At 43.6% G+C, this 15,009-nt stretch overlaps 2 protein-coding genes across 2 annotated transcripts in view; one reads left to right on the plus strand and one right to left on the minus strand.

The window, feature by feature from the left end:
* The window catches only part of USP49 (ubiquitin specific peptidase 49), a 29,878-nt gene extending 21,744 nt beyond the window's left edge, over window positions 1-8,134 (plus strand). Inside the window, exons 4-7 of the mRNA XM_068419138.1 lie at window positions 446-650; window positions 3,233-3,341; window positions 4,132-4,337; window positions 5,127-8,134. Of these exons, the coding sequence (XP_068275239.1) occupies window positions 446-650; window positions 3,233-3,341; window positions 4,132-4,337; window positions 5,127-5,317 (711 nt within the window). The 3' untranslated portion in view covers window positions 5,318-8,134. The remainder of the gene's footprint in view (window positions 1-445; window positions 651-3,232; window positions 3,342-4,131; window positions 4,338-5,126) is intronic.
* A 5,846-nt stretch (window positions 8,135-13,980) lies between these two features.
* Window positions 13,981-14,945, minus strand: TOMM6 (translocase of outer mitochondrial membrane 6). The gene is made up of 3 exons (XM_068419439.1): window positions 14,831-14,945; window positions 14,656-14,757; window positions 13,981-14,276 (listed from the first exon to the last, which is right to left on the minus strand). The coding sequence occupies exons 1-2, from the start codon at window positions 14,917-14,919 to the stop codon at window positions 14,661-14,663; spliced, it is 186 nt and encodes a 61-aa protein (XP_068275540.1). The 5' UTR covers window positions 14,920-14,945; the 3' UTR covers window positions 13,981-14,276; window positions 14,656-14,660.
* Window positions 14,946-15,009: the final 64 nt, after the last annotated feature.

Raw genomic sequence — 15,009 nt, forward strand, 5'->3', positions numbered from 1 at the left:
TAATTTTTATTTAGCTAGCAGGTGAAACGTTAAAGGAATTATACACTTTGAAATATGCAAGGAAAGTAGAGAAAATATGGAAGGAAGACTGCATGATAAATGCTAACGTGTACTTTTTGTAGTAGAAAACAGATCCAAGGTGCTTGTTACCCAACTGTGAATTGGTATTATACCTGTAATGGTGTTTATCTGAGGAAGTGAATCCCATAAAGGTGAATATTGTCTCCATTTTTTTGAGACTGGAGAAAGTAGTTTAAATGATCTGTTCAGGACAGCTTTCAGACTGGAAATGAGCAGTGTTTCTCTTGACTCACAGATCGTCTTTATGTCCGTGAAACTGCACTGCTTTTTGGGCATAAACTGGCTATTTAGATGCAAATGTAAACGCCAGTCTGCAGGTGTACGTGTTCATGGCTTCATTTACATATACACGTTTCGTTCCCAGGTCACCTGCATAACATGCAACTACAAATCCAACACTGTGGAGCCCTTCTGGGATCTTTCCCTGGAATTCCCCGAGCGCTATCACTCTATGGAGAAAGGGATCGTCCCTGTCACGCAGACAGAGTGCATGCTGACAGAGATGTTGGCCAAGTTCACCGAGACCGAAGCTCTGGAAGGGAGGATATATGCGTGCGACCAGTGCAACAGTAAGTCGGATGCTGCTGCTGTCTTTGCCATCAGAAGCGCCGTCTGGTTTCCGAGTGTAAGCTTTCTGATGCATATTTTGTGTGTCTGAAAACATGTGTTGTGGCCTACATGTATAGGGAGACTGTTCTTCCTTGCTGCTTGTGCTGTTTTGTTCCCTCCCGCGGGTAGCTTCTCCTCTGGGTACCAGTTTGGGACTGATATATCATTCTTTTCTCATCTCTGCCATTCAGCAGCGCAATTTACTAAGGGTTTAATATGACCCTGCTCAGAACTGCTCTGGCTGCTTGTGTTGGAGGGGAAGGGGAAGGCAACTACAGGATTTTTTTTGGGGGCAGGGGAGGAAAAGGGTTGGATTTGGAGACAAAAGAAGGAACCTTATCCCCTGTGGTTTGCTCATCTCTGCATGGCAGGGAAGCTTTTATAACAAGTCATCTATATGCTGCCTGTTCTCGATTGAATCCTTTGACCAGAAATCACAAATGCAGAGTTCTCAAGGTCTGCTGCCAGGTTAGAGTTTCCATCTCTCTGTAGGCATTTTGTCAAGAAGCAATGAACTGACATTATTCTGGGAGTCTCAGGTTAATGTATTAGCCGTTATGTGAATGCACGTGTTTTGCTGCGCTCAGCTAGAAGATGACTTCAGCTTTCCTGTAGTAGGTCTGAGTGTAAGGTCATTATATGCCTGAAAATAATTTTAGCCTTGTGTATAATCATGCAGCTCAGCTACTCTGATAAGCTGGATTTGAAATTTTTTTCATGCAGGTATTTATGGCAGATGTTCATCCCTTTGGGAGGAAAATGCCAATAATTTGACTTGCATTGCAACTAAGCAGCTGAAGTAGCAAATATTTGTAGAGATCTGTTCTCTATTAACTTGCAAATCTGTTATTAAACATCTTCACAAGGCGTTAGGAAATAATTGTTGCCTAGATGTTCTTGAGACAAAGCCCAATATAATGGGAACAGATTCTGATTCACAAATAGTGTTCACAAAGCGTCGATATGGATGAGTACAGCTTCATCTTAACCCTGTTTTCTTTGATTCTTTGGGAAAACACGAATTTTAACAGTTACTTCAGAGTTAAATGGCTAAGGAAACATTAACCAGCTGAAAAAAAAGTCAGGGAAAGGCAACCAGACTTCGTCGAGGTGCCAAAAACTATTGGGGGCACTGCTTGTCAGCCGTGATGGAGGAGGAGCAACCCATCTGTTCTGAACTGGTGCAGTGAGGTGCAGAAATCTAATTAACAGGTACATTTCTTATTGGAAGCTCTGAAAGCCACCTGTCTTCCTCCTGGTGTAGTCGTATGTTCAGTATCCTGGGAAGAGTAATCACTGGGAAGAGGAACCTTTTTTCCCCTCTTCTCCAGTTTCGGTTCAGAGGTTGTTTCACGTTCTTGAGCAGGCAGAAACCCTGCGAGAGGTGGAACCTTGCGGGAAGCATTTTCTGCTGACTTCTTGAGCTAGTGAAGCTTGCTACTACAAGCTTTCTTGTAGTGCTATAATAAGTAGTATTTTAACAGAATACAATGTCAAATAGTAGTATTTGTATGCTAGTAGTTCACCTGTTGAAACTGCTACAGCCCTACATGTCTTTGGCCCTAGCTCTGTCTTAATATTTCTGGTGTATTTCTCAGAACAAAATGTCAGCATGAGCAGCGTGAAGGTGATAACTGATTGTGTGATTATGGACATCAGAAAAGTGAAGAAGTTTAAGTATTTTTAAACATGTGAGTTTTGATCCTAGTGTTCAAGGGGATCAACCAGACGTGGGTACCTCTAGGTTTGCTTTATTGACAACTCAGAGTTGTGCCACCACCTCAGTGAATGGCAACTAACAGCAAAAACTCCATACCTTCTATACTTTTCATCATGCATTACCTAAGATACAAAGTCTTCAGTACTTTTCCACGAATTCTTGGTTCCTGAATCTTCTCGTTTGCCAAAAGTCCATCAAAATCCCCTGTCCCAGCTGATTCTTGCCATTCTGTTCTAATCCCTCTTTCTGGCCTTGAAGTCTTCAGGGTCATCTTGGTCCCTTATCTCCTCGTCCATCTTCTTCTGTACACACAGGTTTTTTTACCTTACAATTCTAAGAAAACTTAATTGATTATCTTTTGTTATTTCTAGGTCTAAGGCTTCTAAGAAACTACTGATTAACTCGAGTGGGTTTTAAGCCAGCCCTGGATGGGGCTGTACAAGGGACCAGCGAGCAGCATTATGGTTGCGACGTGGTTCTCAGAATCTCTGAGCACCTGTGGCTATAGTTTCCATAACTCTATTCACTATTCTTATAATCCATCTATTTTATTTTTATTAGTTTTCCTATCTAGGTCTAAACTCTTTGATCTGAACACAAAGCAAAGCAATTTATCTATCTCCTTCTACACCTAGAAAAGTTCCTGCTCTGTGAAGGAATTCATAAGAAATGTTTCCCTGCGCGTCCATCCTAAGTGCATGTGAGCTGAACTACTGCTACTGGAAAAAAAAGAGTTTGGAACGTGCTCTTTTCCCCTTCTGAAAATTAATTACACCCTAACAATCTTTGCCTTGATTTTTTTTTTTTCTCTTTTTTTGGTAGGCAAACGGCGAAAGTCTTCTCCTAAACCTCTTGTTCTGAGTGAAGCTAAAAAGCAGTTAATGATCTACAGACTACCTCAGGTCCTCCGACTGCACCTTAAACGATTCAGGTGAGTGGGGCACGCTGCAGCGCCTTGCCTCTGGCTTTTTGGAAAGAAGTGGTTAGTGTGGGCCCACAACTTCTCTCGCTTTCTGGGGAATGCATGTGTATAAACATTTTTACCCAAACCAGATGTGTGATACCTTCTCAGAGTACTGCTTACAATCAGTAGCTTGTTTGTAGCATGTTTTCTACTATGCACACAATGTAATGTTTTGTAAATATTCACACTGATTTCCTTGAATTGTACTCAACGGTATGTGTCTGAGTTTGCAGACAACTTGAAACAGTGGCTGTGAGATGGATGAACAGAGAAGTTGAGTGAAGGATTTGTTGAAGCTGGAAGCCTGTGATAGTCAAATGCCAATATTATGTATTTACCTGTTGAATAAAACGTAGCAGACAAAGTTCAAAATGTTATGAAAAGTCTCTAAAATGGTTAGCACAGGCAGCTGAGGTGTGTGGGGTTTATATTTATGTAACTGAGTATTTTAAATGCTGTTTGTCTGTCAGAGTAGATGTTTGGCTTGCTTTGTGTTGGACTGTTGCAAATCTCAACAATATCCTAACAAATAACAAATGGGTGTCAATGACCATATCAGCTGTATGCAGAAGATGACTGTAGTAGATGTTAGAGTGAAAACAGAAGGAAAAAATTATATGATGCCTACTTGACCCTAGCACAGAAAGCTCTGAGAGTTGTTTAGCAGAGGCGACTTCTGTGTGCATCCTCCCGCAGCCCTGCACCGCTGTCGCCAAGCAGGATCCTGAGTCTTTGATTCGTGCCCTTGTGCTTGCAGGTGGTCTGAACGTAATCACCGTGAGAAGATTGGGGTCCATGTCCTCTTTGACCAGGTATTAAACATGGAACCTTACTGCTGCAGGGACTCTCTCTCCTCTCTTGACAAAGAGACCTTTGTCTATGACCTCTCCGCTGTGGTGATGCATCACGGGAAGGGGTTTGGCTCAGGACACTACACAGCATATTGCTACAACACAGAGGGAGGTGCGTGTGCCTTATTATGGGGCAAACAAATTCCACAAACTTGTGTTTTATTCCATAGACGTAGTGTGTTATAAAGCTTTATGATCAAAGTTGGTTGGAATCAAGTCTCCTGACATTCGGTAGTTTGTTTCCCAGAATGTTTTGCTAATAGCATGTTTTCTTTTTTTTTTTTGCATAAAGCCACAGATTGCTGCTCTTTGCTTTGCGGCCCTTTGGGATGCCTTTTATTGCTTGCTGTTAACAGCATGAATGCTTCATTTTCTCATGCGATGTAACTCCGTGGAGCTGCTCCAGCTGGGTGTCTTTTCTCAGTATCCTTGGGATGATGAGATAAACAGAAAGTGTTTTGAAACTGGACAGGGACTATTCATGAATAACATCCGCAGGGTTCGTGTGAATTTCCAGCAGTCTCTTTCTGCAGCTGAATTAGCATTGGCTATGCCTTCTGACTTGGGGAGAAAGAGGTACAAATTGGCTGTCTCCAGGGAATTTTTTATTTAAAAATAAAAATATTTTTAGTTATTTTATTTTGAGTCTTTGGGCTATAATATACAATTGGTTAAATTATAATTTGGTATTTCTAAACTCTGTTAACAGCACAGAAACGATCAAAATGTTTTCCAGATTAGAAACTCTTTTTCAAAGCATCTGTAGGGGAACAGATAGAGATGCCTTTTCTCCTTCGCAGCCCTTTTTCTCTGTGGATGTTTCCTATGAACAGTTCCGAAATGCAGTTACAAGGGATGATGCCTCCCTTACTAATGTCCTCTTTCTCACTTTGCTTCCTAGGTTTTTGGGTCCACTGCAATGACTCCAAACTGAATGTATGTAGCGTGGAGGAGGTGTGCAAAACCCAGGCCTACATTCTTTTTTACACTCAAAGAACAGTGCAGGACAAAGCAAGAATCTCAGAAAAACAACTCCAAGCTCAGGTGCCATCCAAAAATAGCGATAAGGACAGAAGACTGACGTTCCCATGATGGGGAGTTCTGTAACTCAATCACCAGTCTCAGTTGTTTTTTTTTTCTAAACCATTGGCGTTCACATCGTTCCTCTTTGGAGGGAAAAAGGCTCGCTGCAGGAAGGGGGTCAGATCGTGACGTTTGCCGCCCAGGGTCTGGAGAAGCGTATCGAGCTGTGCAATTCTGACACGTAAGGTCGTAGTCAGAATCTTGTTTTTAAAGCATCTTGTTGTTAAATTACGCTCACAGAACGAAATGAGAAAGTTTGATGCTGTAGATCATTCATCTCGTATCAAAAAGGAATTGTGTAAGGTGTGTAACAAATGAGCACAACCAGGAGATAGAAGCATTCATCTGGCTTCAAAAACCGTCAGTCCCTGGTAATGCTGATAAAACTCCAGCAGGAACAGGTATAGTACCGTCCCCTTTCATTGCCATTCAGATTCCCAGGGTTTGAATCACAGAGTCACCCAGGTATTTATTTGAACGGTTGTTGGATAGAGTTGACTGCCCTGAGAGCCATTCTTGCTGGAGAAATGTTTAACATTCTTCTACCAAGGAAGATATTCCCCGAGGCCTCAGCTATCTCTGTGATACCAATTTCTTTGCCATCAGTGGAGGGCAAACCCATGGCTGGCAGGCTTTGTCAACAGCTCTTTTTCTCAGTGTTACTGAGGCTGTGCGCACACTTGAAGGTTTATTCTCTGGGCTGAACTGAAGTGGCAGCTAAATTCACTAGGACTGTGATTTTAAAAGAGTTTTGCTCTGGAGAAAGTGTGTTTAAAAACAAAAAAGCAAAACCTTGTAGTAAAACAGGAATGTACCTGTGTGTCATATCTGTTTACAGTGGCAGCAAAAACAAAGCCTATGCTACAGGCTTCTGCTGGCTTTACTTTGTTGATCAGGCTTATAAAGCAGTCTGAGCCCTGGCTTGTACAGCTGTGACAGCAGGAGCAGGTAGCGTGGAGGTATTGTACACTGGCAAACTAGCACTTTTTTTACAAGTGTGGCTTGTTTTCCTCAGGGGAATAATACCACAACGGTGGGAGGCAGAGCTAGCTTCTGTAATGGAAATATTCATTAATTGCGGTTGTCACACAAGGCCCAGACTAACCGAGGGCAGAGAGGTTGCACACGTGTAGTGTGCACAATTCAAGCCTGTGAAGTCTTTGTTTCTGCTGGGACGTAAAGGGAAGGAATGTAGTTAAATCTCAAATTCCATGTTGAGTTTGAAAGGCTACAAAAATGTCTGTATCTGTAATCGTCTTGATTTTAGAATTCTATGAGAAACATAGGGCCTTAGTCGACTGTTTATAGTCACTTCTCAGCCTACGGTTGCACCTCAGGTGTTTTTATAATTCGGGGTTTGGCTGTTCACATTTCATGTTTTCATCAAATCTGAATATGTAACTGCAGAGAGACATGATGTCTTTCAATCTCGATGGTTTGTTGGGTTTTTAAAGTGGTTAAAGGTGAAGTAATCTAAAATATGAAGTTCTTAAAAAAAAAATTGGTTCTATTTTCAGGCAGAAAAAGTTCTCAAAGTGTGTTTCTCTCCCTCCCTCTTCTGCTTTTACTCTTGTCAGCATTTGCCCATCAGACACTGTTTTGCCAATGCATAAAGGACACAGACACCAGGTTAAAGAAGTGAGCTTACCTTTACTTACGTTTAAAGCAATAAAATAATAAGGGAAATAATACAGCAAGAACAAAACAAAACAAGGTAACGCACCTAATCATTACTATGTAAGGTTAATATAGTGATTAAGAAAGATTCATCACCAGTTGCCCTAATACTTTACCATCATCCAGACCCGCAGTCGCTGGGGAGCCCCGGTTGCAGCGAGGATTTGGAGAGCCTTTCCCGGCAGCTGGGAGGTCCTACTCAGTGCGGCCACTCGTAGGGGAGGTCTGCAAAGTCGCTGCAAGAGGGTCCAGCTTTTATATTGTTGAATAAACAAGCTTAAATGTGGAAACATCTGGTTTCACTCTCCTTTTAGATTCCACCCAAAGCCTGCCCAGGGCTCAAGGAGGAACTAAGGGAGCTTCTTTATCTATTTGGCTTTGACCACGTATTTTCAAACAAGGCCAGACATCTGGTTTCATGGCCGTGACACCTGCCTCTAAACAAGGAAAGATAAATACATCCTCATGATATTTTATCTTCACTAATGATTATATTTTATCTAAGCCACATCTTTCGCTAATGATCGTACGTATTTTGCTAATGATCAGATACTAATATATAACGTTTGGTTGGAAGGTTCATCTAGAGGTCAGCTTTGGTTCAGGGCCTCTTGCTCAGGCCTCAGTACTTCAGATACACACTGACAACCCTACATTGTTGTTGATTCACAAAAATAGATGAGGCAGGGAATAGGCTCCAATTGAGATTTGTTCTCTTCAAAATCCTCTTGGTGCTCCGACAAAGATTAATAAACTACAGGTCCAGAATGCCAGGCGGAATTAACACCACAACACACAGCCGAATTAGGAATTGCTCAGCTTTAGAATGATGACCCAAAATGCGCAATCACTCACCTAGCAAGGCGAGGGCTCTCGACCTCGAGGGGTTACTTTGGGCAGCGTCCCAACCCAAGGGGAGCATCCCTGACCCGCTGCTCCAAGGAGGACCGACTCAGCCGGCCCTGCAGCAGGACTCTGTTTACACCCTAGTCACATAAATACGATCCTATTTGTTCTCACTGGCTGCCGGCCTGAACTTCCTCGGTTTTCACCCAAAGCGTGTACGTCACTAGTCAGCTGCGTGAGTCTGTGGTTCAACGGCCGAGAAGTTTCCCCCTCAAAAGGGTGTAACTGTGGTGGGGAGTGAAGAGGTAAGTTTCCCAAATGCCATTCCTCTCTTTCCACTGCTGCTACTGCGACTTTTAACCTCCTGTCCTCTGGGCAAATTGGTCTCTCTTACTTTGGCTGCTGTTAATGGCTTCAGCCACGCGGAGATGAGCACAGCGAACAAACTTTCGTTTTGTCGGAGCACAGTGTGGCACTAGGTCTCCTCTGTCCTTAAAGTTTCCCATTTCTTGTACGTCTGAGCAACATGCTGCTTTTCAAGCCTACAAAAACTCTCTTTTTAACAATTAAGTATAATTTTGAGATCATATTCTCTTATTTTTTTGGAGATGAGACAGTTTGAAACAGTCCAATGGGAAAGTGATTAAAAAGTTTTAGTTTTGGTTCTCTAAATGTGGCAGGGTCTGGAAGGATTTCTTATGAATGTCTGTGTGTTTACTAGGTAGGGGATTTTCTGTGCTACCAGTAAATAAAATTAATAAAAAATGCAATAGGCCAAATTGAGAGGCAATAAAAGTAAATGTGACTGCTGATTGTGGGGGCAGCTGGGGTTCAGCACAGGTAGAAGCTGACATTCCTGAAAGAATCAAAATGAAGTGCTTGTGATTATCAGATATATGATGGGTTCTTTTCTAGGGCAAAACATATCCTCTGTGAAGAGTATGTGTCTCAAAAAGAAAATTAAAGGAAAAAATAGTCCTTAACGTTGCCTTTTCAATCGAAGAGGTGGAAGGGAAAACTGGTATTTTTCCCAATCATCTGTCCTTCCAGGCCCAGCCACCCTTTAAGAGGATTATATTCTTCTAAACGACAGGCGTGGTTTACTGTGACTACCAAATGGTGTGTTCCCTTAGCCACGCTGGTCCTGTTTATATAAAAAACTGATAGAAAGGCAAACTTTAATGCAGCATTAGTTGTTACTGCGGTGAGCAGAGACTCTTCCCTATGAATGCTCATCTTTTGACTGAGTGTTTTGCATTAATATTTGAATTCAGGTAGGAATACAGTCGTCACGTGAATGGAGTGGGGAGCTGGGAGCATACCTGTAGCCGTTGCTGCATCTGATTGCCCGAGCAGATTTTGTAGCGTTTTCTGGTGACATCTTTTGGCATTAGTGGCCTCTCCACGGGACGTTAGCCTAGTTGTGCTGAGATGGGGACATACTGCAGTCAGAAAAAATGATTGCCCTGATAGGGAAGGAATGAATTATACTTCAAAGTAAATAAACTTGCTTTTTCCAACACTGTGAGGTTTCTGTAAGATTTAGCTTTTATTTGGAAGCGATAGCGTATAGCATTTTTTATGCTGTTTGGTTTATATTTGTCTACTGCTGGCTTCTTTATACAAGCATAGCCCAATGCTCCCTCCATGGTGGGCACTGTTTTATAGTGTCCTATTTGCCAGAAATTCTGATTGGAAGTTACCTCTCTCCATCAGTAAGATGAAAATGCTACTTGCAGTTGCAGTGAAACCCACTTAAGTGACAAAGGGTTGCCTGTAAAGCAAACTTTGTCCCTCCTTTAATGGTATGGCTTCAAATCCTGCTAATACACTGATGCATATTTAGAATAATTCCAGGTTTAGGCTCTGCTTTTGCAAATACACAGGCAGATGATGTGACTTAACTCATGCACGGAGTTCAGTGGTCGCAGTTGCGGGTTGCAAGCTAAGTGTCTGCAACATAAAAACCTTGATTTTGGTACTACTGGGAGCAGAATTGGTTTCTCTGTGTGCTGGGGCTCCTGTACTGGGGTTCCAGTCTTGTAGCAAGGAGTCAGTTGCCTTGAGAGATGCTCAGAGCAAGCGTGAGGTTCTTGGCACCTTGCAGGTTTATGCTGACAGACTTTTGGGACAGAACTTTTCCCAGCATCTCCTTATTCCATTCAACGTGGAAGCAAATTGGCATTCCTTAATTTTATGTTTATAAGAATGAAGAATCTTAATGTATTCATGGCCAGGTGTGATACAGCATCTGCTGTAGTTGTTGGAGACCACTTCGTTTCAGCTAACTTCATTCCACTAGCGAGTTACTTACATAAATTTGCCTTTTTGTTGTCCCTTTACTGCCTGTGTCCTCAAGTTAAACTATGCATAATGCAAAAACAGTTTCTCTGCAAAGCACTGAAAAAATAGATTTTTTTTTTTTCCCCCCTTAGTTCTGACCAGAACAATTCTCTGGTCTGGCTTTGAAGTTATTAATGTGAGGCAGCAAACCGAATACTGCATATTAAATGCTTGACGTCAGACTTTTCTGGGGGGCAGCACCACCCCCACTTAGGGACTTCTAGACAGTTTTTTGAGTGTAGGAATAAAATTGAAAACAGTAAAAGCATTAAGTGTGTCCTATGGACTCGCTATCAGGAGGGGTTTTTGCTTTTAGAAGGCAAGGCTTCTAGAGTAAATATTGTCTTGGTGGTAATTTAGAAACTTTTATTGATTGTAACGTCCCCAGGCCTGAATATGCTTAATTGCATCCCAATGAGAGAGACTAATGAAACTTATGGCTGTTTACCCTGGGATGAGCTCCAGTGAAAGTCAGTGGTGTTGAAGAATGAGACCTATGCAGGCAAGAGAGAAGACTGGGAGATAGTTTTACTCGCCAGTACAGTTTTGTGAACTAATTTTGTATGATTCCTTAGATCTGGTGCCTTGTATCCAATAATATTTTGCATGGGACAGAAATGTTGGGAGCTAAGTCATGAATTTCCCCCCACCTGACTGAAGCAGCAGAGAGATTTGTGTGTTTTTACAAGTCCTCAGTATCACTGACATTTTTACATCTGTTTGTGAATGACGTTTACTAGCAAGCTCAGAAGCTAGTATTGTAGTGTTACGTGCTTGAAATCCTCTGTATTTCTAATAATTCAAATAACAGCTTGTTCAAAGGCGGATTAGATTTGGATTTTTAGATTTTCTTATGTCATCCAGGCCCCTCCAGTCAGGCCAGTAAGTTGATGTCTGTCAGAGCACGTAGCATAGGGCAAGGAATAAAAACTCCAGTGAGGTTTTTGCTAGAGTAGCTGTAGCTTTGGGAAGCACCTTCTGTTACAAACCTGATGCTAATTGCTGGTTTAGAAAAGAAAAAAAATAACAGTCTGCATTGTCATGGCAGTGTTTGCACAGGTTTCCTCTTAGCAACCTAGCAAATGCTTCCACACGTGAGCAAAAGCCTGCTGCGTAATGCCTGCGTAAATTTAATATGCAATAGTTAGACTTGCATAAGGTGGCCAAGTGTCCCTTCCTCAAAGTAAACAGTAAAACCCAAGCACCAGCTCTGAACACTGCCTTTTTGTGTGCGTCTAATCCCTTCAGCGGGTTTGGGATCAGATAGGGCAGGCTTAGGTTGAGAATTTATTGCCTGTGGGAATATAAAACCTCAATGCAGTGGGTTTTTGGTGTCCGTTACGTTAATATCGATACCTGTTCGTTGCAGATGGGAATGTGAAGCGTTCTAGCAAGCTTCTAACTTTGTAAAACCACGTTTAAATGATCAAAAGCTACACACATTAGTTCTGTACCAAGGAGTGATTATTTGGCTTGCTTGATTTTAGGGGTATGCCTTTTTATTTTGTGCGTATGGGTTCCACTAGTTTAAAGGAGGGTGGGCCAAAATTCCTTCAAAAGAGTTCTTGAGTCTTAAAAATGAGCTTTGCAATGTACATTTCCACGAGGGGGTGGAAACAAAAGACCAGCCCCAAGGGCCCACAATTGACTTTAACCACTGTTAAGTATTTATTGTTCTGAAGCTCCTGCAGGAGTCAGAATGCAGAGCCATTAACAAAATGCAAACGCAGTCTCGTTAGCAGCAACCACCTTTTTTTATGGCAAAAACTTTCTCTGATCAGTAGTCTCATACTAGCAAAATGAATGCTGCTTTTCCATTAGATACTACAGTTCCTAAGGAACAGGACCCCAAATTCTCAAGTTTTATAAAGGAGCTGCCTACTTAAAGCCCACAACATCACTGTAAATGCTTTGCAAAACTGGAAGTGAGAAAGGAGATGATACAGTTGATGGCTTTACCCAATTTAATTTCCAATTTTTAGTCTTGATAAAATACTTTCAATAGTGGTGGTAAATTTGATTTTTTTCCATGCTAAAGTGCTGCGCCCTGACTTGTCAAACTAGGACTTGGTGAAACCTGGAGCGGAAGAGGCCCCCTCTTGTTTCTGTTCCTGCTTTACAGCCACTTTCTGGGTGAGCATGGGAGTGTTGCTCCTGCTAAAGAGGAACAACCACATCCCTTCCATGTGGGCAGGGTTAAGTGTGAAGTATGCCTTTCCATAAAAGAAAGAAACTTGAACACAGCTTAGAAACTTAAAGCAGCTTCTCCGAGTGCTGCCTGGGTGAGCTCCCTTAGGGTGTGATGGGCTTGGGCAGGATGCTGCCGGGGAGACCCCGCTTCGGCTAATGCCCTGGAAGCTTCGCTCTTGAGTAAGGGCAGAATTAAAGCTAATCGTTATCACTTTAAAGAAGTTAATCCCGCTCTAAGTTAAGGTTGCTGGAAGGGTGCTGTTGGCAGAGGCTGGATGGCAGATGAGCAGTTTTCCCTCAGTATGAAATCCCCTGCCAGCCCTTGTGAGAACAGGAGTGAAATGCTGTGCTGCTCTCTGGGGTGAGGAGCCTCGCTGGAGCTGGGGTGGGTTCCCTTTTTTTCAGTGGCTTCTGTGGGGGCTTTAAGTCAGAGCAGCCTCTAGTTTCTGCTTCAAATTTCTGTTACTTAGGTCAGTAATGACTTAAGCTGATGTATGCCATGCTGTGCTCATGAGTAAGACTGCCTTTGCTTCAAGGACACTCCCAGGCTGCAGCAAGTGACACGAGAATCCAATTAATTACTGAATGTTTCTGGCAAGCTGTCCAGCTGTCTCGCAGCTCGGTGCAAGCGCACTGCTCCTAATCGCAGGTTCAGCAGCTTTTGTTTTAGTCAAGGTTTGTTAAGACAACATCCAGTAAGTCGCCTATGGCAGCCTTATGTACTTAACTGCATGAACTGCCCCCTGCGTGAACCCGGGCCTCCGGAGGAGATTAGTGTGTTCTAGATCAAAACTAAGATTAACTATAAAATGACTTAATGCTCTAATTAATCCCCTTTTCCTGCAGAAACTGTTTCTGCATAACTTGGATTATCTATACTTCAAAAGAACTTCATTTCTTTACAGGATGTTAAAATATCTGCTTTGAAAACAGCATTTTTAAGAATGTCTCAGTAGTGGAATGAGTTTCTCTCTGGGGCAGGCAGGGGGGGCAGTTCTCTGTCACAAAACGTGGAGGCAGAGCTACTTCAGAAGAATGTCTTAAACTAAAAACCTGTCCAAAGAATCTGAAGCCATGTTGCAGTCCTGCTGCCATAACGCTCAGGGCTGGGAAGTTATTCTGTTCTACAGAAAGCATCTTGGAGGAGCTGGTGTGTAACGTACGAGTAAATCGCAGCCACAGCTCCCACATCAGCTTCCTGTGGTGCTTTCATTGTCCCCTGAACAGCTTCACCACCCACAGTTGGACTTTAAAGTTGGTAACAGCAAGCTGTAGTCTCAGTCCAGGGCACGAAAATGCTATGCAACACCAAATGGCTTCTTCTTCCCACACACAGTCATCGTTCCTTTACAGTGTCCCAGCTTTATCCCATCCAGATGTTGGGATGGGAAACCTCCCGGTGGTTAGAGCTTACCTAGGGCTTGTCACAGTTTTGTTTTTCCTTTGAATAAGTAGCTCATGGGTCCTGCTTACAACCCAGGACTGGACTTGTTCCTTTGTCTTTCGGGTGTGAAATATAAATCATGTTTTTATGATTTTTTTGTAAATCTCTACTCTTTTTACACCTTGTTTTTGTAAGCTGAAGTTTCTTATTAAAAAAATGAAATTCCAGTGGGTTATGTCATTATTCTACATACTTTAATAAACATCTAGACAGGGGTACAGAAGAAACTTCCACGCACAATGGATTCACATTCTTGAGAAAACTATTCTCATATTATTATTGAAAATAAATTCTCCCTCTCACACCTGAAAGCTTTTCCCCCCCTTGTCACTGCTTCAAGCGTGACAGCTTTGAAGTGTGAGTAGCAGCTCAGCAGAGAAGGGATCGGATCGTGTAACGGCTAAACACATCTTCTGGTCCTCGTGGGCAGGGGGGTGAGCTCTTCTCCCTTGCAGCTCTATTCCTTTCCTAGGTCAGCAATTAGGCAGAGTTAGACAAGGTTGTTTCTAATTTAGTCTACCGGCATACAGGAATTTAACGCAGCTTTGCAACTCTCTGTACAAATGAGCTCGCGTTAGGCTTTGGTCCTCCTGGGGCTAGAGCGTGCTCGGGGTTTTGTGTCTCTTGTACCTCGTTATCTTTTATTTGGTCACTTTACAACGCACGGTGACATCCCCGTCCCGGGGAGGGCCCTGATCTGCTTTGGGGGGTTCTGCCAGCCAGGGTATACACCAGAGTTGGGTCACCGAGAGCTGGACACACGTTACACGGACCAGCGCGGCAGCTCCCGGGTGGCCGGAGGCCCCTTGTCCCTGCGACCTCCGGGGCCGCTGCCCCCAGGACTCACCGTCGCTACGCGACGGGCTGCGGGGCCATCAGGTCGATATCCGTCAGGTTCCGGGCGACCCAGACTCCAGCGGCGAAAAGCCCCAGGTTCACCAGCAAGTTCCTGAAACACAGACCGGCAGCGCTGGCTCCCGCCCGGGCCCGAACCCATCCCGCTCCCCGCCCGCGGTACCGACCTGCGGAAGTCGTTCCGGTCGGTGGCGAAGCGGTAGGCGCTCCGCAGCCACCCGCCCAGCCCCTGCGGCCCGCCCGCCGCCGCCGCCATGCTGCCTCCTTGCCTCCCCCCGCTCCGCCGCCGCCGCCTGATGCCGTCACTTCCGGCGCGCGCTCAGCGCTCTCGTCCCAGCGGCGGGCC

Source organism: Nyctibius grandis, chromosome 27 (genome assembly GCF_013368605.1).
Source record: "Nyctibius grandis isolate bNycGra1 chromosome 27, bNycGra1.pri, whole genome shotgun sequence".
NCBI classification, from domain to species: Eukaryota; Metazoa; Chordata; class Aves; order Nyctibiiformes; family Nyctibiidae; genus Nyctibius; species Nyctibius grandis.